The 22,759-nt window shown below is 41.2% G+C and overlaps 2 protein-coding genes across 5 annotated transcripts in view; one reads left to right on the top strand and one right to left on the bottom strand.

Annotated features, from left to right (window-relative positions):
* The window catches only part of IL5RA (interleukin 5 receptor subunit alpha), a 48,305-nt gene extending 41,100 nt beyond the window's left edge, over positions 1 to 7,205 (top strand). For 2 of the 4 annotated variants that reach the window (XM_023735458.1, XM_004368277.2), the window contains 2 exons: positions 812 to 896; positions 4,586 to 7,205. In XM_023735458.1, coding sequence (XP_023591226.1) covers positions 812 to 896; positions 4,586 to 4,672 — 172 coding nt within the window. In that variant the 3' untranslated portion in view covers positions 4,673 to 7,205. Of the gene's footprint in view, positions 1 to 811; positions 2,526 to 4,585 lie in introns of all 4 variants that reach the window. The other 2 variants (XR_002824778.1, XM_023735358.1) reach the window with 2 other exon arrangements.
* Positions 7,206 to 17,748: 10,543 nt separating this feature from the next.
* LOC101340595 (contactin-4) overlaps positions 17,749 to 22,759 on the bottom strand; it is a 580,334-nt gene continuing 575,323 nt past the window's right edge. Inside the window, exons 21-22 of the mRNA XM_004368276.1 lie at positions 22,504 to 22,672; positions 17,749 to 19,583 (exon numbers count right to left, since the gene is read on the bottom strand). Coding sequence (XP_004368333.1) covers positions 19,483 to 19,583; positions 22,504 to 22,672 — 270 coding nt within the window. The 3' untranslated portion in view covers positions 17,749 to 19,482. The remainder of the gene's footprint in view (positions 19,584 to 22,503; positions 22,673 to 22,759) is intronic.

Raw genomic sequence — 22,759 nt, 5'->3', positions numbered from 1 at the left:
TGAACGGAAGAGTCAATTGATGCAGCCAACTTCATTGTTGTCCTATTTTAAGATATTGTCGCAGCCATCCCAGCCTTCAGCAACCACCACCCTGATCAGTCAGCAGCCATCAACATAGAGGCAAGACCCTCCACCAGCAAAAAGATTACGACTTGCTAAAGGCTCAGATGATGGTTAGCATTTTTTAGCAATAAAGCATTCTTTAATTAAGGTATGTACATTGTTTTTAAAGACAAAATGCTATTGCACACTTAAAAGACTGCAGTATAGTGTAGACATAACTTTTATATGCACTGGGAAACCAAAAAATTCACGTGACTTGCTTTATTGTGGTGGTCTGGAACCGAACCCGCAATATCGCCAGGGTATGCCTGTATCGTTTTTCTTTCTTTGAAAATTCAGAAGCCACTTCAGAGCCTTGTAGTATCCCATGGTCAACGACTATTACAATGTGTATATTTGGAAGTTGGAGTCCCTGGGTGGTGCAAATGATTAACACAGTCAGCTGCTAACGGAAAGGTTGGTCGTTCGAGTTCACACAGAGGCACCTGAGAAGAAAGGCCTGGCAATTTACTTCTGAAAAATCAGCCATTGAAAACCCTATGGAGCACAGTTCTACTCTGACACACAGGGGGTCACCATGAGACAGACTGGACTCAACGGCAACTGGTTATATGGAATTTATGGTCAATAAAAGATTTTGAATTCACAAAGCAGATGGTCCTAGAACTGGCCAATTTTTCGAGTAGATATTTAAGGACAAGAAGGGGTACTCCTGATCACCTAACTTTTGCCTTTACTCTCCTTTTAGTTGTCACGTATGGACCAAGTTGTTTCCACCAGTTCCAGCGCCTAAAAGCAACATTAAAGATCTCTTTGTAAGCACCAACTACGAGGTAATAGTGGATGTTCTCATGGTATGGCATATGTCCCCAGAGCCGGGTTCCCAGGAACAGTCATTAGGTAACTGGTTTTGCATATTATGAGGCAGAGTTTTTACCCAGGAGACCAGGAATCTTTCATTGCTTCAGACGTTCACCCTTTTGCTACATATATTCATTACTGTTTTTACCTATTGGAAAGGTCCTTCCTACTCGATTCTGACTGTCCTCGCCAGTTAGACTTGAATTTTAATTTCATATTCGCCATCTCTTTACTGACATTGAACAACTCTGTCAACTCTGTAAGCTTCGTTTTCCTTTTCTGTATAGTAAGCGGCATGGATGAGATAGTCCAAGGTCCTGCTTAGCTCTAATGTTTTAAGAGTCTGTGTTGTTACATGCAGGTACCCTTATCAAAAAGGAATTTTCAGGGGAAGTTTAGCTTCTTAGTATATAGAATCACAGAGAAAGCAAGTAATGATTTCCCCAAATATGCAGTTTTTAGATCCTATTCACCATTCAGGGGCCCTGGTGACTTAGCGCTTAAAGCACTCGGCTGCTAACCAAAAGATCGGTGGTTGGAATCCACAAACTGCTCTGCAGGAGAAAGATGTGGCAGTCTGTTTCCGTGAAGATCTACAGCCTTGGAAAGCCTATAGGGAGTTCTACTCTGTTCTACAGAGTCGCTATGAGTTGGAATTGACTCGATGCACGGTGGGTTTGGCTTTTTCACCATTCGGAGCACTTAGGCTAAACTAAATGGTAACTATCCAATTATTTCAGCACCTTTTATTGAAAACAATCATCCTTTCCTCGGTGGGTAGCCTTGGCAACCTTACCAAAAATCAGTTGTCCACATACGTGTGGGTCTATTTCTGGACTCTGTTCAGTCTTATTGATCTATTAGCCTATCTTTACACCAATACCATGCTGTCCTCATAACTGTAGCTTTACAGCAAACCTTGACACCAAGTAGTATAAGGCTTCCAAAACTGATTTTTTCTGTTTCAAAGTATTTTGGCTATTCTATGTCCTTCGCATTTCCATATAAATTTTCGAGTCAGCGTAACAACTTCTACAAAAGGCTGCTGAGATTTTGATTGGGATTTTGTTGAATTATAGATTAATTTGGGGAGAAGTTACATCTTAACAATATTGAGTCTTCTGATCTGTGAACATGGTACATCTCCCCATTTACTTAGGTTTTCTGTAATTTCTCCCAGCAACGTTTTGTCATTTTTAGTGTACAGTTCTTGCGCATCGTTTGTCAAATTTATCCCTAAACTGATGGGTAATTTAGATCAGGAGTCAGGAAGCATTTTCTGTAAAGAGCAAGATAGTAAATATTTGAGGACCAAATGATTTTTGTCAAAACTACTTGATTCTGCCATTGTAATGTCAAAGCAGTCAGTGGTAATATGGAAATGAATGAGCATGGCTGAGTTCAAATAACACTTTATTGACAAAAACAGGGGACAAGCTATATTTGGCCCATGTGCTGTACTTTCCTGATCCCTGATTTAAATCAAGCAATTTTCTTAACAAATTCAGTTTTCTCTCTGATGAAGTGGCTCGTGATTGGATGAACCAGTTGGTGACTGGCTGTGGTGATAGGAAAATGTAGACTGACAACTCACCAAAATGGTAAATTTCAATAAGCTATGACCTTTCTTTAGTGTTTGCAGTTTTGGTGTTTGGAATGATCATAGGCCATGATGGTTACCAGCCTAGTGAAGCAGAGAATTGGGACGGGCCGAAGAATCACCTTGTCCTTGGTTTGATCCTTGTGTTGATCAGGGAACAACCCGTCTGCCCTCGTAAACCCATAGCCCGTCTGGAAGGAGAGTGGGCCCCAGTGTGAAACTTGGTTTCAATTCATCTGAATGTGGGCTGTCAATCCCCCCTTGCTCTGGCATACATGTCCCTGAGAAACTACATTTGATTTAAGCAGCAGACTGAAGTCATTTGTCCTGGCCTCTTACCGGAACATCTTCATGCTAGTATCTAGTTTCCCTACAAAGCCCCCAAAGAGTCCCTTTAATATCCTGAGGCTGGTGAAAGAAACTGGCTTAAGAGCTTATTGTAGAAGTTGCGGTTTGTTTTTAATTAAAATCAAGTCATATGTGCAAAATAACAACTTAGGGTAGACAAGCAGGTTTCAGAAGAAGCAAAGGATCAATGTCAGCATTCAGCACCACCCGGCTTCTCAGGACAACTTACTCCCTTCTCACACTGCAGAGTTTCAAGAGAAAACAGACTGATGAGGGAGAGGGAGAGAGAAAGAGAGAGAGAGAAAGGGGATGGAGAGAGAAAGGAGAGGCATGTATACACACACACAGAAACAGAGGAAGAGAGAGAGACACAGAGAGAGAGAGAAATAAAGAGAGGGAGAGAGGGGGAAAAGAGAGACACACATACCCACACAGAGGGAGAAACAAAGAGAGAAAGAGAGAAGATACACATACACACATACACACACACACAGAGCGGGGAGAGAGAATTGGGAAAATGTAGTTTCGCCTTGTGTTGTCAACCCTATGGTTTAAAATTCTCACCCGAGGGAGTATGTGACCCAGTGTGGAACTGTCCACAGCTGGGCCACGTATACCCGTGGCCCAGCCTCTGTCTTAAAGGCAAAAGCTACGTGACCCACTCTTGGGGCCTCTGCTACCAAGGACGATAGGGCTCCAATCAGTGCTGTTGGTGGTGGCTGTTTGGCAACGCAGGTGCTCGTCCAAACCACCGGAGAAGCGTTCAGCTAGTGGGGAACAGACATCCTCTACGTGTAATTACAATTTGAACCTCTCAGCTTGTCATGGGTACCCAAAGTCCTGCCACCCCAGAACTCTGTGTTTGTCAAGCAAGTTGTTGCTTGCTCATACCTCCAAAATTGTTTTTTTAACATTCAAGACACAGATACCTGGGGGAAGGGAGGGACAAGTGAGCTGGCCTTTAGAAGTAAAACAGAAGGCCTATTTTAAAAAATATTTACTGAGCTCTCAATTTATTAGACTGGTTTCCAGTTGTTCTTTTTTCTGCAGTGTGTACCCAGAAGAGAGTTCCTTCCAAAATGAAGTAGACTATAAACAATTCAAAGTACTTAAAGGCAAGAACCATGTCTGTCTTGCTCATCACTGAATACCCAATGCATAGCACAGGGTCTAATATAGAGTAGGTGTTTAAAAATGTACTGAATGAGGAAATGAGGTCAGGTAATATGGTATCCAAGAGGTGGTATTAGGTTTTATTACAAATTTTCTAATTCATGTCAGCCTTGTTTATAATAGCCAAAATTGGACATAACAAATATCCAACATCAAGGGCATACTAAACTATGGATGGAAGGAATATTATGGAGCTAATTAAAATGGTGCGTCCAAAGGATATATATAGTGATGTAATTTAAAATTTCTATTATATTACACAGAAAGAAATCAGTGTATAAAGTAGTACATATAGTATGACTGTAAAGATGACTTTATGCCTAGAAAAAGGGGCTGAATAGAAACAGTGGGCTGTGATTGGGAGATAGGTTTATGGGTGATTTTTTTTCTTATTCCTACTTTATCTTCCACATTTTCTTCAGTGAGCAGTCACTAGTTTTATAAGAAAAAATAGACTCAAACCTAAAACCAATTGTCAAGAATGTCAAGAAATGAAAAGTTCTCTAATAGACATCTAAGGAAGGATGTTTTGTTTTGCAGAAAGCTGGCTCCAACGAAACAGAAATTGAAGACATAAGTTACGTAGAAGAGGCTGGATTTGAGATTCTGGAAGATTCTGTGTTTTGATTGTCACTGTGGCAATCTCATCTGAACTCACACTCACATGCCTGGGTGATAAGAAGAATGCTGTTTCTTGGCTAAGGGGTGTTTGGAGTTTACTGAACACTCAATCTAGCTGGAAGACAATACAACCCAAAGTACCAGTCTTGTATCTTTGAAAAGTGTGGATGCTTCATCAAAATCTCCTCAGTCACAGCAGGTGATTGCAAGTGAGCATTCTCCCATGTTTTTCCTCCCCACCCTGGACCAGGCAGCACTTCTTCAACGCCAGTCTTTGAGATTTGCACTACTTACCACAGACTTTTTTTGTGTAAGACACTGTTTTTAAGACGGACGTCAACTGTACTTACTTCTGGTGGTGCCAGTGTGGCTGCTTAAGCTGCCAATGGTAATACTCAGCTACAATCTCAGGAAGAAAGCATTCTGCACCAGCCTGGAGTGAATCACGAACTTGGATTCAAGACTGTCTTTCCTGTAGCAGTTGGGTGCCACAAATTCATGGTACTTTTATTATTTTTTTGTAAGTGCTGAAACATTTTTTCTTTCAAGCAGTATGTGTGTGTGTGTGTATGAGAGAGAGAGAAAGATTGAGATTATCTCCAGCTCCATAGGCCTGATCCAATTAGCATCATTTCAAACAAATTTAAAAACATAAAGAGCTAAGATATCACCCCATATCAAAAGAGAGGGTAAGATTTTGTTTCAAGATTATATTCTTGAAGGAAGCCTTGATATCCTGGGTTTATACTGAGAATGGCATCCAGTGGAATTGGCTATAAAGGGGATTACTGGATAATGAATTTTCTGAGAGATATTTGGTGGCAAAGACTTCAGAGCCATCTTTGGAGCATCTGGTCAAGCAGTACTAGGTGGAGCCCAGCCTCTTAGGCTTGGAAGGGGTCTTAGAGGGCATCATATCAAGGATTCCAATCTACACAATCTACACAGGAATTCTGCCACCCAATACCGTCATATATGAGTCTGCAGATCCATTGGAAGCCTTTGTGATGATGGGGGACACGCTGCAGGTAGGATTGTGTGCAAATGTGGCCTATACAGGGATGGGGCAGGAGGAACCAAAAGGTGCTGGTTCCATCTGGCCCCGAGGAAAGGAGCTTAAGACAGGGAAAGGAGGTAAGAGTGCTCAGAATCTCCATCATGGCACACTCTGTATATACTTACCAGAGTTGATATATTCAGTTTTGACCCAAGAACTGGCACTCATTAACTTCGAAACACCTTCTGGGGTGATTTTTTTATTAGCCCATAACCATTCTCGTAGCTAAAAGAGAGTTGGGCCCAGTATACTACAGCCTGGAAGTCATGACAACTCTCAGTTTTGGGGTGCCTCCCAAGTGTCCGGTGCTTAATCAGACACTTCACATACATCATCTCTAATCCTGATAAGCCTGCACAGTTGGTATTACTACTCATTTTACAATGCAGTCACTGAGGTTCAGAGAGGTTGTCCCATAGGAAATGGCATAGCTAGGAGGTGAGTACCAAGACTAAGTGCCTCTAATAATATGGAAGAGATTGTTAGGAAAAAGTTGGAGCCTGAGGCCTACTTAGGGGTGGGACTCAGAGAGGACGGCCTACGGAGGTGCTGCACTGACTGACAAAATGTTTGATTGCTCCAAATCAGAATCTCTGTGAGTGGAGTTCAAGAACCTGCATTTTTAATGAGTTCCCTGGGTCACTGTTTTCAAAAATGAGCTGCATCAGAATCACTTGGAGGGCTTGTTAAAACACAGGTTACTAGGCCCCATTGCCAGGGTTTCCGATTGAGTGAGTAGGTCTGGGGTGGGGCCTGAGAATTTGAATTTCTCAACAAGTTGCCAGGTGATGCTGATGTTGCTGGTCTGGGGCTATACTTTGAGAATCGCTGCCCTGGGTGATTCTTACGAATATCAAAATTTGAAAACCCACTGCTTAAGTGAGTGATAGCAAAAGCCTACCAAAACAAACAAACAAAAGCAACTATACTATTTCTGGCTTAGAGCTCCTGTGTAGTCAATTTCTTATCAGAGCCTAGAAACTTGGATTGGGGAAATCACCCTTGCCAAGAAGGCTGAAAGGAAGAGGAAAGAAGTTGTCTCACAATGTGGCCAGTTCTTTGGCTGGTTGTGTGGTGTTTACTTCCAAGAAGCCTCCTTCGGCCTCACCAGCCAGCAATCATCTGGGCCCCCACCACACGCCCAGCACCCTTACCCAAGCAGGAACACCCCTTTGGCTCTCAATGTGTTGGTCAAGAGCAACACACAGCAGCCCATGTGACTTCCCAATGGATTGTGAACTTCCTCTTCCTCACTTCTTGTGAAACTCATACTCATTCTTTGGGAACCCATATCCAAAGTCACCTCCTCTGTGAAGCCTTCAAAATCAGAGTTGTTTGATCCTGCCCTGGGTTCTCATTCTGTGCCTCATCGCCTTTCCTGGACCTACTCCATTATTGTCGTTAGATGCTGTCATGTATTGAATTGTGTCCCCCAAAAATATCTGTCAACTTGGTTGGGTCATGATTCCTAGTATTGTATGATTGTCTACCATTTTGTCATCTCATGTGATTTCCCTGTGTGTTGTAAATCCTATCACTATGATGTAATAAGATGGATTAGTGGCAGTTATATTGATGAGATATACAAGATTATATAGTGTCTTAAGCCAAACCCATTTGAGATATAAAAGAGAAAACAAGCAGAGAGACATGGGGAACTCATACCACCAAGAAAGCAGTGCCAGGAGCAGAGCGTGTCCTTTGGACCTGAGGTTCCTGTGCTGAGATGCCCCCAGACCAAGGGAAGACTGATGACAAGGACCTTCCTCCAGAGCCAAGAAGAGAAAGCCTTCCCCTGGAGTTGATGCCCCGAATTTGGACTTGTAGCCTCCTAGACTGCGAGAGAATAAACTTCTGTTTGTTAAAGCCATCCAACACTAGATGACTAAGACAGAGGCCTTCGAGTTGATTCTGACTCACAGCGACCCTACGTGCAGCAGAAGGAAACACTGCCTGGTTCTGCACTGTCCTCACAATCCTTGCTATGTTTGAGCCCATTGTTGCAGCCACTGTGTCAGTCCATCTCATTGAGGGTCTTCCTCTTTTTCACTCACCCTGTACCTTACATTGTAGGATATACAATTATCCGTTTGGATGTCTGCCTACTAGATTGCAAATTTATCCTTGCATCTTGGTGTCTAGACAGTACCTGGTCCTTAGAAAGTGTTCAGTCAATGCTATTGAACTCTCTTAAACGCTTTTTGACCTTGGCATAGCACCTTGCATATAGCTGGAACTCAAGAAGATTTGGCAGAGATGATCAAAGTCCGTGATAACATGGAGAGGAAATCTGATGTCTAATTAGAACATAATTGGACTTAACCAGGGGACACACGTGTGCCTGAGGATCTGGCTTCTGTGGTCTGGCTCTGTTTTTGCTGACAATGTGGCTAAATTGTTATGGATAACTTGCCGTCTAGGAGGAGCAAACTGGCACATTATGGGTAGTCTAAAGTGTTTTCAGAGTCCCTGAGCGGTGCTGGTGGCACAATGGTTAAGAGCTGCAGCTGCTAACCAAAAGGATGACAGTTCAAATCCACCAGCCACTCCTTGGAAACCCTATGGGGCAGTTCTACTCTGTCCTACAGGGTCACTATGAGTCACAATCAACTCAACAGCAATGGGTTTGGGTGGTGCTGGTGCAAACAGTTAAAGTGCTTGACTGCTAGCCAAAAGGTTGAGGTTCGAGTCTACCCAGAGGCACCTAGGAAGAAATGTCTGGTGGCTTATTTCCAAAAATCACCCATCGAAACCCTATAGAGCACAGTTCTATTACTCTGACACACACGGGGTTGCCATGAGGCAGAATCGACTTGATGACAACTGGTTTGGTTTCTTTTTTTTTTTTTTTAATTTGATTCTCACTAGCCTTGTCATGGAAATTCAGAGAATTTGAACATTCACTTGACAGTAAATACCATCAGCAGCAGGTTGCTGTAAGCTGACCATAATTAGACACTGGTACCCACTTCCCAACTCTCATCACTATGGAGCAGAGAGCTACCTTCTTTCCCTGGCCTTCTCCACCAGGAGATCAGAACAAACGGTGCTTCTCAAAGACATGCTTTCTAATAGCGACCCTATAGGACAGAGTAGAACTGCCCCATAGGGTTTCCAAGGAGCGCCTGGTGGATCGAACTGCCGACCTTTTGGCTAGCAGCCATAACTCTTAACCATTAGGCCACTAGGGTTTCCAAATAGGATTCTAGTCCAATCTATTTCTTTGGTATTTGCAATTCACTGAGTGTAGCTTAGGGGGAGTGACGGGAAGACTGGAGGGTGAAATTCACTTTTGCTAAAATCTCAACCACCTGAGTCTCATTGAAATGCCTCAAGTTAGTTATGCAGGCCGCGGAAGAATTCCACGTGGGCAAAGAACATCCTGATTAAAAATCCAAAGGTTTTCACGGTGAGACTTGTATGTGTCAGGACCATCTGTTGGTGGAATTAATAAACCTTAGGCGCTAATTTGCTACAGAAAAAGTAGATATCTGGAAGTGAGAAAAGAGAACTGAAAACAGTCTTGGATGGCACGAGTAAAGGAGAAAAAGCTGATTAGAAGAGGACTTAGTGTTAGCTTAAGGATCTTCATGACAATGACCGTGCAGCTAGTCCTGCCCCCAAGCTCAACAGATTGAGTTCCATAGTACAAACTTTTTGAAAAGCCATTCATTGCTTTAAATTTTATATTGAACGAAAAGACAATCTTACGTTTTCCAACAGACCCCCTTTTTTAGGTAATCGATATGAACATAAATATGGTTCAGAATGAGAAAGGTTTAAGTTAAGTGACAGTGAATTGTCCAAGTCTGCAAATAAACAGGAGTACATTTTCCATTCCTCCCCCCCCCCCACTAAATATTCCGTAATATTTCCCTATTCTGTTCCCACTATTGTCTTCATCATCTCTCAGCTAGGACGACTGCAGTAGCCTCTGAACTGAGCTCTTGGCCTCCAGCATTGCCTCCCTTTGAATATGTAAAGGTACATCTGACTCTGTCACTCCCAGCCCCAAACCCTTAAATAACTCCCCATCACCTTCAGGTTAAAGATCCTTTTAAGACAAAGTCCATATGACTTGGCTTCTTAGTTGCTCTCCAGCCACATCCCCAGAGTACTCCCTTTATCATGATTGACAGGCTGATTGTTTCTCTGCAAACTCTGTGCAGTTTCATCCCTCAAGGCCTCTGATTAAGCTTTCTCTGGTGGAAAAAGCCTTTCAACCTTGTTTCCCTTTGTTGACTCTTTCATCCCTCAAGGCCTCTGATTAAGCTTTCTCTGGTGGAAAAAGCCTTTCAACCTTGTTTCCCTTTGTTGACTCTTTTACCTCTCAGCTCTTTGTCATCAGAAAGTCTTCCCTCAATTTCCAGTTTGAATAAGCAGCCCTCTATGTTCCTAAGGTACTGTCGGCTTACTTCTATTTTACAACTTACTGTATTACTTGAAAATTTTCTCTCTCACTGAATGTGTAAACACTCTCAAGTCAAGAACAGTGTCTTATTTATCTTTGTGTACTTAAGCACAGAGTAGGGAAGGACTCTTGCTTGAGCTTAGTCAGACAATGAAAAAGAGTTTCTTAAATGTATACCAGTGTACAAAACTATATTCAATTTTGATTCTAAAGAACTAAATTCTAATCAGTAGAGTCATTAAGTAAAGCTGTGGTTACAGCAGAAATTAAGTCATCAGTGGAGCTTAATAACGAAGTAAGAACTCACAGTCAGCCCTTTATTTTAAAGCCCTAGTGGACGCTTTTCAACGTGAACAGGTGCCATTAGGTTTGTTTCATGAACTAAAGTTAAAAGGCAAAGATTTGTCTCCACCAGGTAATAAAGTGAAAGAACACATAAACCTGGGGGGAACATTGCTTGAAAAGAATCAGCAATAAGGTATTGGTATCAAGGGTTGGCTAACTTCTTAAAGGACCAGAATTATTTTGGTTTTAAGGGTTATACAGTCTCTGTTGCAACTGCTCAACTCTGCCATTACAGTGCAAAAGCAGCCATACATTACGTAAATAAATGAGGGTGGCTGTGTTCCAATAAATCTTTATTTACAAAAGCAAGAGCAGAGCCAGATTTGGCTGGCAGGCCTATATATCTAACTGTTCATAGTATAGTGGATCCAAAACATGTGACATTTGTGTTTTTTTTTTTTTTTTTTAGAAAAGCAACTAATTTGAGAAAAATATTATGTTCAATCAAATAAAAATCATTCTATTGAGGGGGAATGTGAAAAATTTGTTGTGTTTGACTGAACCTTGTTATGTTGGTTTATGTTTGCAAGAAACACAGGTCCAGCATCCTGTTCACACTTCTATCTGCTCATACTTTTCATACCCTCTTTGACATAAATGTATGTTTGTCTCCTCCAGTCAACCATGAGGACGGAAGCGTTAACCCTGTTTATCTGTTTCTCCAGTGCCCAACACAGTGCTTGACACCTAGTAAACACTCAGCAACAAACAGAGAAGGGACAATCAGGCCATATCAAACTACCAGCTATTTAGTCCTAAGGACTGATAAATGGTGCACCAACCACATTATTTGCTCTCCAACTAGCTATGTTCCAGTCCTGGCTATATTCTAGGCAACATGCTCATTAAAAAACAAAAACAAAAAACCCGTTGCCAGTTCAGTCGATTCTGACACACAGCAGCCCTATAGGACAGAGTAGATCTGCCCCATAGGGTTTCCAAGGCTGAAATCCTTATGGAGATAGACTGCCACATCTTCTTCCTGTGGATGGTTGGTTGGAAGCTTGGTGGTTTTGAACCGCCGAACCTTTCGGGTAGCAGCTAAGCGCTTAACCGCTGTGCCACCAGGGCTCAGTACTCATTTTTAGAATCCGTTAAAAAAATTTCTGGAATCCCTCTTCCCTCTTTGCCCCATAAATCTGGCCTTCTCTCTGGAAAGCCCCCTTACACCCATCCTTGTACCAGCCAGGAAAAAGGAAAGGAGACTTCAGCAAACCAATCAGAACTCAAAACAGCGAACCTGGTGCTGTGCCCTACAGCCACTGATCTTCAGAGATCTGTCAAGACTCAGGAATTTTGCTTTAGAAATTGATTACCTCGATGGAGGTGCATCTTCCTTCTTACCTAAGGTTGCCAAATTTAGCAAATAAAAATAGAACAGACCCAGTTAAACTTGCATTTCAGATATATATTTCATGGGGCGTACTTATACTAAAAAAAAGTATTAATTTTTAATCTGAAATCCAAGTTTAACACTGGAGCGCCTGTATTTTATCTGGCAACCTTGGCTGCCACCTTAGAAGCCTTGGTGGTGAACGGTTAAGCATGCAACTGCTAACTGAAAGGCTGCTGTTGGAACCTACCAGCCGTTCTGCGGGAGAAAGATGTGGTGGTCTGCTTCTGTAAAGACAGCTTTGGAAACCTTATGGGGCAGTTCTACTCTGTCCTATAGGGCTGCTATGAGTCGGAATCAACTTAATGGCAATGGGTTTTGTCTTAACCCTGATATTACGGGATAGCCCAAGTTTAAAGAAACAACTCCAAGACACCTTAAATACAACAGCAAAAAACAAACAAAAAAACCCTCCATTTGCATTCAAAGGGAAACAGACCAGGCCACTTCCCAGCTGAAATCACCATACCTGAGTTTTGTAGGGCTTTCTGGCAGGAGGAATCCTATACCTGGGAGCTCAGTGCTGCCTGTGACCAGGAACAGAAGCCTCAGAAGCACCTTCAACCCACAGTCCCTGAGGTTGCTTAGCGCCATCTTGTCTCCTTAAGTGGAAACGCCCACACTTTTCAACAACCTGTGTGCACCTTCCTGGGAGGTTCACTACTCTTCTTGTTGCTAAATGGGAACAGTATCTATCTAGATATAAATACAGCTATAGACACAGATAAAGATAGATAGAGACAGAGGTATATAATGCTTTAAAGTGGGGCCCTGGACTCAAGTTGCCATCATGTGAATTCCTGGCCTCACTGCTCAGTTAGGTGACCTGGGGCAAATCACTGAACCTCTCTGGCCTATGTTCTGCATATGTAATAGGAATGTTAAGTGGTAACTAAGTCGCTTGGTTGATTTGCACAGAAACGGGCACATACTATATGCATACGGATGTTGACTATTACCATCACTGTGTTTCTCTACGTCATGAAGGAACACAGTTACTGGTCCCTAACCTTACCCACCCATGGTCTGCCTTCAAACCAGGTGATTGTGGCCTCAGAGTTTCTTCACGTCCTTCACTTCCGTGGCCGTTTGGAGTCTCCTTATTTCCCCTAGCCTAGAAAAGTGCCTGGCACAGGGTATGCGTCCAATAGTCCCTGCTGAAAGAATACAATCCACTTCTAGAATCTGCCCACTCCGAATGGCTGCACCCTGCGCCTTATCATCAGAATGTCTCCACTTCTCGCATCTTAAATTCAGAATCCCACCCTTCGACCTCACCATTTTCCTCTTGCCTAGTCGATGACCTGAATTACACTTAGCTGATCTCAAGACACTGGTTCCTTACTCGATTAATACTCAGTAAATACTTATTTCTAGGTGTTGAAAAGCACTGAATTAAGAGCTCTAACTTCTGGTCCTGATTTCTAATTGTGTCACTTTGGACTTCTCAGATCACCTCTTTGCCTCCATTCACAAATGAAAAAAGGAATAAAATCTGTATCTCCCACTTCTTAGTATAAAGAGCAGTTTGAAAACTGAGAAAAGAAAAAAAAAACCATTTAAAGATGTTACTAATTCTTAAAATCCTAAGGCATATGTATTTCCTGGTATAGTTTGTTATTCATAACAATTGGTAAGAATATATAATGATTAGGAATTTGCAGCAATTAGGAGCATCACATTTAATCGGAACCATAATTATGTACTTCTATCTTGCAGGTTTCAAATTTTTCAGATCTATCATACAGTTAGGAGCCCTGGTGGGCAATGGTTAAGCGTTCAGCTGCTCACCAAAACGTCGGTAGTTTGAATTCACCAGCTGCTCCTTGAAAACCCTATGGGGCAGTTCTGCTCTGTCCTGTAGGGTCGCTATGAGTCGGAATCAACTTGATGGCAATGGGTGGGTTTATCATACAGTTACGGAGCCCTGGTGGTGCAGTGGTTAAGCACTCAGCGATTTGAATCTACCAGCCGCTCCTGGAGAGAAAAGACCCTGCGATCTGCTCCTGTGAAGATTTCAGCCTATAAAGCCCTATGGGAGCAGTTCTCCTCTGTCATATATAGAGTTGCTATGAGTCAGAATTGACTCATGGCACACAACAACAAATCATACAGTGGACTTAAAAAAAAACTTTCTGTCAGGGTGGTTTATACTATCTAAGCTCTGCTAATCTAAAACTGACCAAGATTGTTGGTGATTAAGTAGGAAGGCAGATTTTGTTTAAATTGTCAGCTCTCTTGAATATTGCAGTTTACACCTGAGTTGTGAAACTGGAAGATTTAATCTGCACAACCCATTAAGCACGAGGGGAAGAGGAGCCTCCTTTCAGAATGGACAACCTGATTGGCACACGGTAAGGTAATTGGTAATCATGCCCCAGCAAGGGGCTGAGAAAATCAACAACCTTTGCAATGGTGCCAGATATTCTCCTCCCTCTAGCTTTGTTAGGAACCAAGATGCGTGAATATGGCCCTGGATCAGAAAAATCAATTGCCCCGATTTAACAAAGATAGGAGCTTGCCTTTGCTTAGTTTTAGCTGGGGGCTTTACAGTGAGTGCTGAGTCATCAGGAGGCAGCCCAGGTGAGTGCCTCTAGTCCATACCCCTCAGTGAATGTTCCCTCCCACAGGGAGTGACCCCATCTGCCAGTCCCTGGTGCCTGGTGCGGGCAGTCAGGAATCCCACCCAGACTCCAGCCCTGAGATGCTCCTGGTCTAGCACAAGGGAGATGACATGAATTAGGTGACTTAAATACCAGGTACAAAGGGATATGACTGATAAGAGTGGATACTGATCACCTGCTCTGGAAAGCAGAGAAAGGAGAGGTCAATACCAAACGGGAAAATTAAGAGTCCCTGGGTGGCGTAAATGGTTAAGGACTTGGTTCAAACCCACCCAGAGGCGCCTCAGAAGACAGGCCTGGCAATCTGCTGCCAAAAGATCACAGCCTTGAAAGTCCTATGGGGCCTAGTTCTACTCTGCACACACGGGGTCACCATTAGTCAAAATCAATTCAATGGCAACTGTTTTGTATTTTTTAATTTATTTTTTGTGGTAAACCTAGCACCTGAGGACACTACTGCCTGACTTCTTTTATATTTATATTAACAAATGATAATATTTAAATAAAAGGCGATAATGGATATACCAGGTGAGTCCAACTCATTTCGGTGACGGCGAATATCCTATGACTGTCTCAAGTCCCTTGAGGAAAAGAACAATGCCTGATTTCTAAAACAATCGCTAACATTTGGAGAACAGTGCATTTAGAGCTTTACAAACCTTATGCCATCTCATAAATGGCAATCGTCAGAAGCCATCCCAGACAGTCAGACTCCAGGATCCATATTCTTAGCTACTATATTAGGCTGCAATTGTAAGGCTCCAGTATCCAGTACTTTGTGATAGAATAATTTTGGATATGTCTAGAGACTGACTATAAGTCTTTGATTTTAAAACACTTGCCCTGCTAACCGCTATGGTTTACCACATTACTCTTTTAGCCCGAGTATTATTCTATTGAAACAATAGAATATCGTTATATATGATAACATATTATTCTACTGTAACAATAGAATAAGTCAATACTTGATTACTTGTGTTAATGAAGGACAAAGTAGCACTGATAATCCAATACAAAAATCACCTGTTGCCAGCATCATTACTTCAAAAATTACATGACATGTTAGTAGCTAATTACGCACAATTTATGTACTTTTTATGACTCATCATTCTTTGAGCATATTTGCAGTAAGGTAAGGGTAGTGGGAGAGACTGGGTAAAGGTTAATCAGGATTTAACATTACCTCCCAGATATAAATAATCAAAAAATTAGAATAACACCATCATTCTATCTTATGATAAAAGGTCACGACAGATCCGACCTCACAGGCTGGAAGAATCCAGGGCTCACCTGAGAAATGAAGTTTATTATCCTTGTCTTCTGCCCCCATGGAAAGATGCTGCTTACTAGGCTTTGCACACAGTGTTATGAACTCTATAAAATTTAGGTACACCTGAATCAATTACATGGCAGAATAGAATTTTTATACAGTTAAATCACAAGCAGATTACACTAAAAAAAGGCAGAAAAGTAAGCACTTGAAAAGGTTAAATAAGTAAACAGGCCCTTTCTTAGTAGTCCACCATCAGAATCACTGTGCAAAAATGCCAAGCAGCAATATATTCCACCTGAGTGTATTAATTGGGACTAAGTCTTGGGAAAGTCCATTGGCTGGCTAAGTACAGGGAATCTGTTGCTTGGATGCATCCAGTATTTATTCTCCCATCTTCTAGAAACATCATCTCAATTTTCCTTTAGCAAACTATTCCTTCCCTATCGGGGCAGGCTGGTGTGATCAAGGTGTTCTGCCTGTGTGACTCAAATTGGGCTGATCAGACTCTGTCTCAGGAATTTAGGTATTCAACATAGTGGCATCAAAATGGGAAACAGAGCCAATTCAACCCCACAAAAACAAAAAAAAACCCATCACCATCGAATTGACTCTAACTCATAGTCACCCTATAGAGACAGTGCCTTGAGAAGACTTTCCAAAGATCCTGCAATCTGGACCTTCAGAGTGGCCTAGTTCTTGTTCTCACCTAGACTCGGTCTTTAGTTTTTCTTTGGCTCGTGTGCTCTACCCTGTGTCATTCTAATTAATTCCTTTTTGTGTGCTCAAGTGAGCCAGAGTTGTTTCTGTTGCTTGCAACCCTGAGTCCTATCTGCAACAACCATGGAAGCCAACAAATTAGACAAGTTTGGGTGTTGGTGCCTACAGAGCACTTTCTAAAATATCTTCAGCTCAGTCAGACTGACTAATCCAGGGCTTCATTTATCATCTGATGAAGCTGAGATATTAAAGGATTTCTTTAAGGCATAAAGTTAGAAGCCACGCCTTTTAACATTTTCTACCACATCACAAAATTAGTGACAGTCTTCCTGGTTGGTTTGCTATGGCACAGAGGCAGGCAACTGATGCAAAATGCTACTTCAAAGACCCCTTCGATCAATTAATCAATGAGTATTTATTGCAAGGCACTGTGCTGGGCACTATGGAGAGTACATGGAAGATAAGACCAAAGTCCCTGCCCTCAAGGAGCTTACAATCTAGTTGAGAAGACAAGGCATACATACAAGGACAATTAAGTAACAATACAGGAGTTAAGTTAAAACGCAAGACAACAGTACAAGAAATTTTCAAAAGTCATACCTGATTAATTGCTTAAACGTGGGGTGTCAACAGGGATTGCAGCTAATACAGAAGAAGGACATCACCATGGACTGAAGTATGGGGAAGCTTCACAGACGAGCTGGGGCAGGAGCGATCCTAGGACATCTGGCATTTGGGTGGAAGAGGAGGGTTGGGAGGGCATTGCAGAAAGGGGCAACCATATGACCAAAAGGCACAGAGGTGAGACCAAGTAAGCCATGTTCTGGGGCCGGTGAGGGCTCTGTGTGGCTGGGTACAAAGTTAAGTGGCTATTAGATTAAGAAGGGCCTTAATGCTCAAGTTTAGGTTTCGTCCTTTTAGCAATGGGGGAGGGAGTGTGGGGAAAAACCTTATAAACAGAAACAAAACAAAACAAAAAACCCAAACAGATACACTTAGAGTAAATACACAAAAGACTTAGCTAATCAAGAGAAAATATTCAAGTTTGATCTTCAGGACATTTAATTGTGGATTTGACTCTCTCTACTTCCTAAGGAGATATGAAATGGTGTCTTCAGGGTGTCGATGCCAAAAATAGCTCTTGGTCAACTAGCTTTGGGTCATGAGACTTTGAGTCACTCCATGATCCCAAATTATAACTAGCTTAAGGGTGACAAAGTCCCTGACATGCAAGCAGGAAAAATGCTCCCAAAAGACAAGAATCTTTACAAATGACAGGATATTTATTAACAATACCTTTAAAAAAAGATTACATCTGCTAGATCACTGGTAAGTATCATTTACACTGGGGTTAGGAACTACCTGGGTGTCATTTTTTTCATTCATTTTATTATTTTGTTGATTTTTTTTTTGAGTGTGGTTTTTAATTTTATTTTAACATAGAAGTAACCATATCAAACTAAGAAAAGAACACAGCTTGAAATACTGACAATATATATTTTTTTCCGGTTAACATCCTAATTTTTATACAAGTGGAATCCTGATTATGACTTTATTGAATAAATATAGCTAGAATGTTGGAAAGTTAACTTCTATGATTTGTAAGCAAAAACGACAAATTGCAGGCAAATTTGAGCTCTTTGAGAGAGAAGAAAAAGTGGCAGCATGTTTACATGTGAACATTTTTATAGAAAATTTCATTGCCTTTTATATTCACTGTTCCACTCGTGTCAGCTTACAAAACCTCACTCATCATAACAAATAGTTCTTTTCATAAGAAGATGGTTTTGTTGATATTTCATTTTCCAATGTGTGACTTTTAAGACATAGAAGGCAGAGCTTATAAAGCAGCTAGGCTACCTACTGCAAAAACAGGAGAATCATCAAGATACCATATAATTGTAGTAAAGATCTTTCATAGAGTCATATGAAAAAATTCATTGTGGCAACTATCTGCTGAAATAGGAGAAATCTGCCAAACTGCATACATGATTTTGATTCAAAAGAAGGGCTCTATTAACAAAGAGATATACATATCATATATAAGAAAGTTTGTAAAGAAATTATGAATCCATCAACAGAGAATTATTTTTTTTTAAATGTACATTCAAAACAGATACATTTAAAGATAGTAAAATTATCTTTTAGCCTTTAAAAGACTTGGTTGACAACAGTAACTTTTGGTCTATGTTACTACAGGATATGTAATTTCAAATTTATCGTCTAAGATAATGCTACAAAGACAATGCTCACTTAGTTGAGTGAAAAGAAAACCTTACTGTACAATGCTAAATTCAGGGATGGGAGTATTGCACGAGGTACCTCTTAGGCCGTACGTTTAGATTTTGAGATTGCAGCCATTCCTGAAACCATCTCAAGTTGGGTTGAACAGTGCAATTCACAATGGGGTGGGAAAACATATTCCACATGTCAAAAGGACTTAATTCAATGCATTAACCATCACAGGAGTCATTCTCATCCAGGAGCCTGGAGTTACAGACCAAGTCTTTAGCTGTTCTGCTGCTACAGCCTCGTAAAACTGTACACGGTCATCTGTAATTTATTTACCAAGATGAGTTTCCAACTCTGTCTTTAAAGGAAATTATTTTCAAATAATAGTTGTATGATTGCGTTGCCCATAGCATTTTACAGCAGAGGAAAAAATTAATATCTACATTATATGTTAACTTTAAAAAATTCTATAAAACACTAAATATATAATAAAAAATATGCATATAAGGACATGTGTAAACTGCTTTGGTAACATCGTATTACAGATGTTTTCAGTGCATTGCAGAGTTTCCAAAGAAACTTCAGACAAAGCTAGATTTGCTTTGAGGAAGTACTGTATAATGCCATTCCTAAAGAAGCAAAGAACATTTTTTCCAGTAATAAGATGTACTTGAACAACAATATTACTTAGTACTGGGTGTCTTCAAAACAACTAGCTAAACATTGCTTATATTATAAACAGCAAGTCCTTTAGATAACTTTTGTCATAAACTGGACCTGGCTGTGAGGGAAATCATTATGGTACTGATGGCTGACAGTGTACACGCATTCGAAGTGGAAGCGCCGGATCCTCTGACGTAGGCATCTGAAAAGAGAGAGAGAAATTCACTCAAAATGGCCTGGTTGTGACTACAAAGAGAAGAGGGCTTCTGGAAACTGCAGAACTAGCTGGGTTTCCTGGAAACGATCATATCTTTCCAAACAAACACAGTTGCTTGCCCCGTCAACTGTGACTCATGGCAACCCCATGTATATCAGAGTAGAACTGTGCTCCATAGGGTTTTCAATGGCTGATTTTTCAGAGGTAGATCACGAAGACTTTCTTCTGAGGTTCCTCTGGATGGACTCAAACCTCCAACCTTTTGGTTAGCCGCCGGCGTGTTAACTGTTTGCACCGCCCAGAGACTCCGATCATATCTTTGTGAGTTGTTAATATTATTTCTAGGAGTCTGGGTGGCACAAGCAGTTTGTGATGGGCTGCTAACCTAAAGGTTGGTGGGTTGAACCCACCCAGTGGCTCTGCAGAGGAAAGTCCTGGCGAACTGCTTCTGTAAAGATTACAGCCAAGAAAACTCTATGGAGTAGTTCTACTTTGTAACATATGGGTTGCCACGAGTAGGGGGCCAACTGAATGGCAGCTAACAACAACAATATCATTTCTATGGCTACTTAGCTATGAAACTGGGAGCAGATTATGGGACCTCTCTGGACGTCAGTTTAAGCATTTGTAAAATGAAACGGCCCACGTCTAAGGTGAGAAGAAACATCAGTATTACTAGTAACAATACTGACAGATGTTATGACGTATCAGTGATGCAGTAAAATAACTATTGCTACTCTCTTTTAAGGGGACATTGGTGGTTCAGCGGTAGAATTCTCACATTTCATGCTGGAGACCCGGGTTTAATTTCCAGCCAAGGCACCTCATGTGCAGCAGCCACAACCTGTCTGTCAGTGGAGGTTTGGTGTTGCTGTGATGTTGAACAGGTTTCAGTGGGGCTTCCAGACTAAGAGGGACTAGGAAGAAAGGCCTGGCAATTGACTTCTGAAAATCAGCCAATAAAAACCCTACGGATCACAACAGTCCCATCTGCAACAGATCATAGGATGGCACAGGATTGGTCAGTGTTTTGTTGCGTTGTGTATGGGGTCGCCATGGGTCACGGGCTGATTTGATGGCAACTGACAACAACAACAACAACTCTCTTTTGAACTCTTTGTGCGGGGCACAGATCGATATGTCACTCAATTCTTAAAAACAACAGAAACAAACAAATAAACCTATGCGGATCAGGTATCATTATCACTTCATTTAACAGACGAGGAAATTGGGGCCCAGAGAGGTAAGGAAACTGGTCTAAGATCGCTCAGCTAGTAAATGGCTGAATCAGGATTCAAACCCATGTCTGTCTAAAGAGATCCCTTTTCTCCAAACAAAATAAATCTCAATCTTTTTTAAACTTTTTCTTATGGGTCTTATATTTTTCATAGCAAGAGTTCACCAACTGTCATTCGGGGCTTCATCAAGATTGTCAGTTCTCTGTGGCCAACATAATGAAAAATTCCTTCAGGGAAGAGATCATGTCTTGCTCAAATTTACATCCTTAGCATCCATTATCTACACTAGTATAATTGTGTAATATATATTTTTGTAATGAATGAATTCAAAAATCATCAGACTAAAAAAACAACTCTTGAAATTATAAGAAGGTATGAATTCAGACTTTACCAAAGTGAGATAAATAAACCCCAAAGTAAACCTCAACCTTATGTTTTTGTGGTCTGCAGATTACTTCCACATCTCTCTAAATCTGGCTCTTTTTCAACAGAAGTAAGAGCCTTTTTTTAGGGAGATGCAGAATCCAGTTCTCCTTGGTTTTTTGAAAGACAAAAAAATGCCTTAGTATTTGCACACAAAAAGACTGGCTAAATGTAAGCTACAAGTCCCTGCGTGGCACGAAGTTGAAGTGCTTGACCACTAGCCAAAAAGTTGGTGATTCAAAGCTACCCAGAGGTGCCTTGGAAGACAGGCCTGTTCATAGCCTTGAAAACTCTATGGAACACAGTTGTGCCCTGCACATAGGGAGTCCTCGTGGGTCAGAATCAACTTGACGGCAGCTAACAAGAACAACAACAAAGGCTCCATCTAGAAACACTCGCAAATCACCCCAAAGTTGTGGAGCATGGTACTGTGGAGCCTACGTTTCCCACCTGAATAGAAGTTCTGCTCTATTAACATAAATGGACAACGATTCCCACCTACACGGAAAGCAATTGAGAAGAATAGTGAAAGGACCGATGAACTTTTTTTCTTTTGATTTGAGGCAACCAAATTTTGTAGAGGCAATGAAAATTGCTTAAAGGATGCTTTACTATAGCTTGGTATCAGTAAGATACCAAGAACTGAAAAATAATATGCTGCTGAGATATGTCCAAAAGTAGTATTTGGAAAAACACAATTGAATGTATTTGCTCAAAAAAGAAAATTCTCGCTGCTCAACAATATTTGTAAATGAAGGTAATCTTGACTACATATAGATATATGTATTTATGTACCTATGTTACATACACACATCCAAAATAGTGTTAAGTTCAAAATCTTTTCACCTAAAGGTTCGCTGGAGACAAACTGCTATGCCATATTTTAATAGTTTTTCCTTTTTCCTACCAACCCAACTGAGTCATGCTTTTAATATTTAAGCTATAATCTCAGGGCTATGTAGCTGCAAACCACATGTGCCAATATATAAAAACCTGATTGACTATGGGCTGCTATAATCTGATTTTCGATGGGCAATTGATTAAATCCAGTCAAAACTTGTCCGACCGTTGGCTTTGTGTAAAGCCACTTGTGATCAGTAACATCAGTGGTCGGCAGAAGGGGGGTGGCATTGACCATTTTTATTACAAGTCTTCCTTTATGGGCTTAGTTTCTTTGCATCCCTGACTCATCAGGAAAGCTGATAAGGCAGGCAGAGGGAAGGGAGACAAAAGTATTTCCTTACTTGAGATCTTTGGAATTCGAATCTGTTCACTGCTGCTGCCATCTCCTCCATCACTGAATGGCTTAATTTCTATTATATAATCTTCATCAAAAGGCAAAGAGAGCTCCACCGATGTTTTATTTGTTTCAATGACAGATGTACTGCTTTGTCTGTTCCATCTGTACAAGACCTGCCAAAACAGAAAGAACAGGTGTCACCTGCTGCTGTCAGAAAGGCCCCAAAGATGGAGCATTCATTTGTTTGCACCTCCAGGCAC

Source organism: Trichechus manatus, unplaced genomic scaffold (assembly GCF_000243295.1).
Source record: "Trichechus manatus latirostris isolate Lorelei unplaced genomic scaffold, TriManLat1.0 scaffold00001, whole genome shotgun sequence".
Taxonomy (NCBI): domain Eukaryota; kingdom Metazoa; phylum Chordata; class Mammalia; order Sirenia; family Trichechidae; genus Trichechus; species Trichechus manatus.
This window is presented reverse-complemented; position numbering and strand designations above follow the sequence as displayed.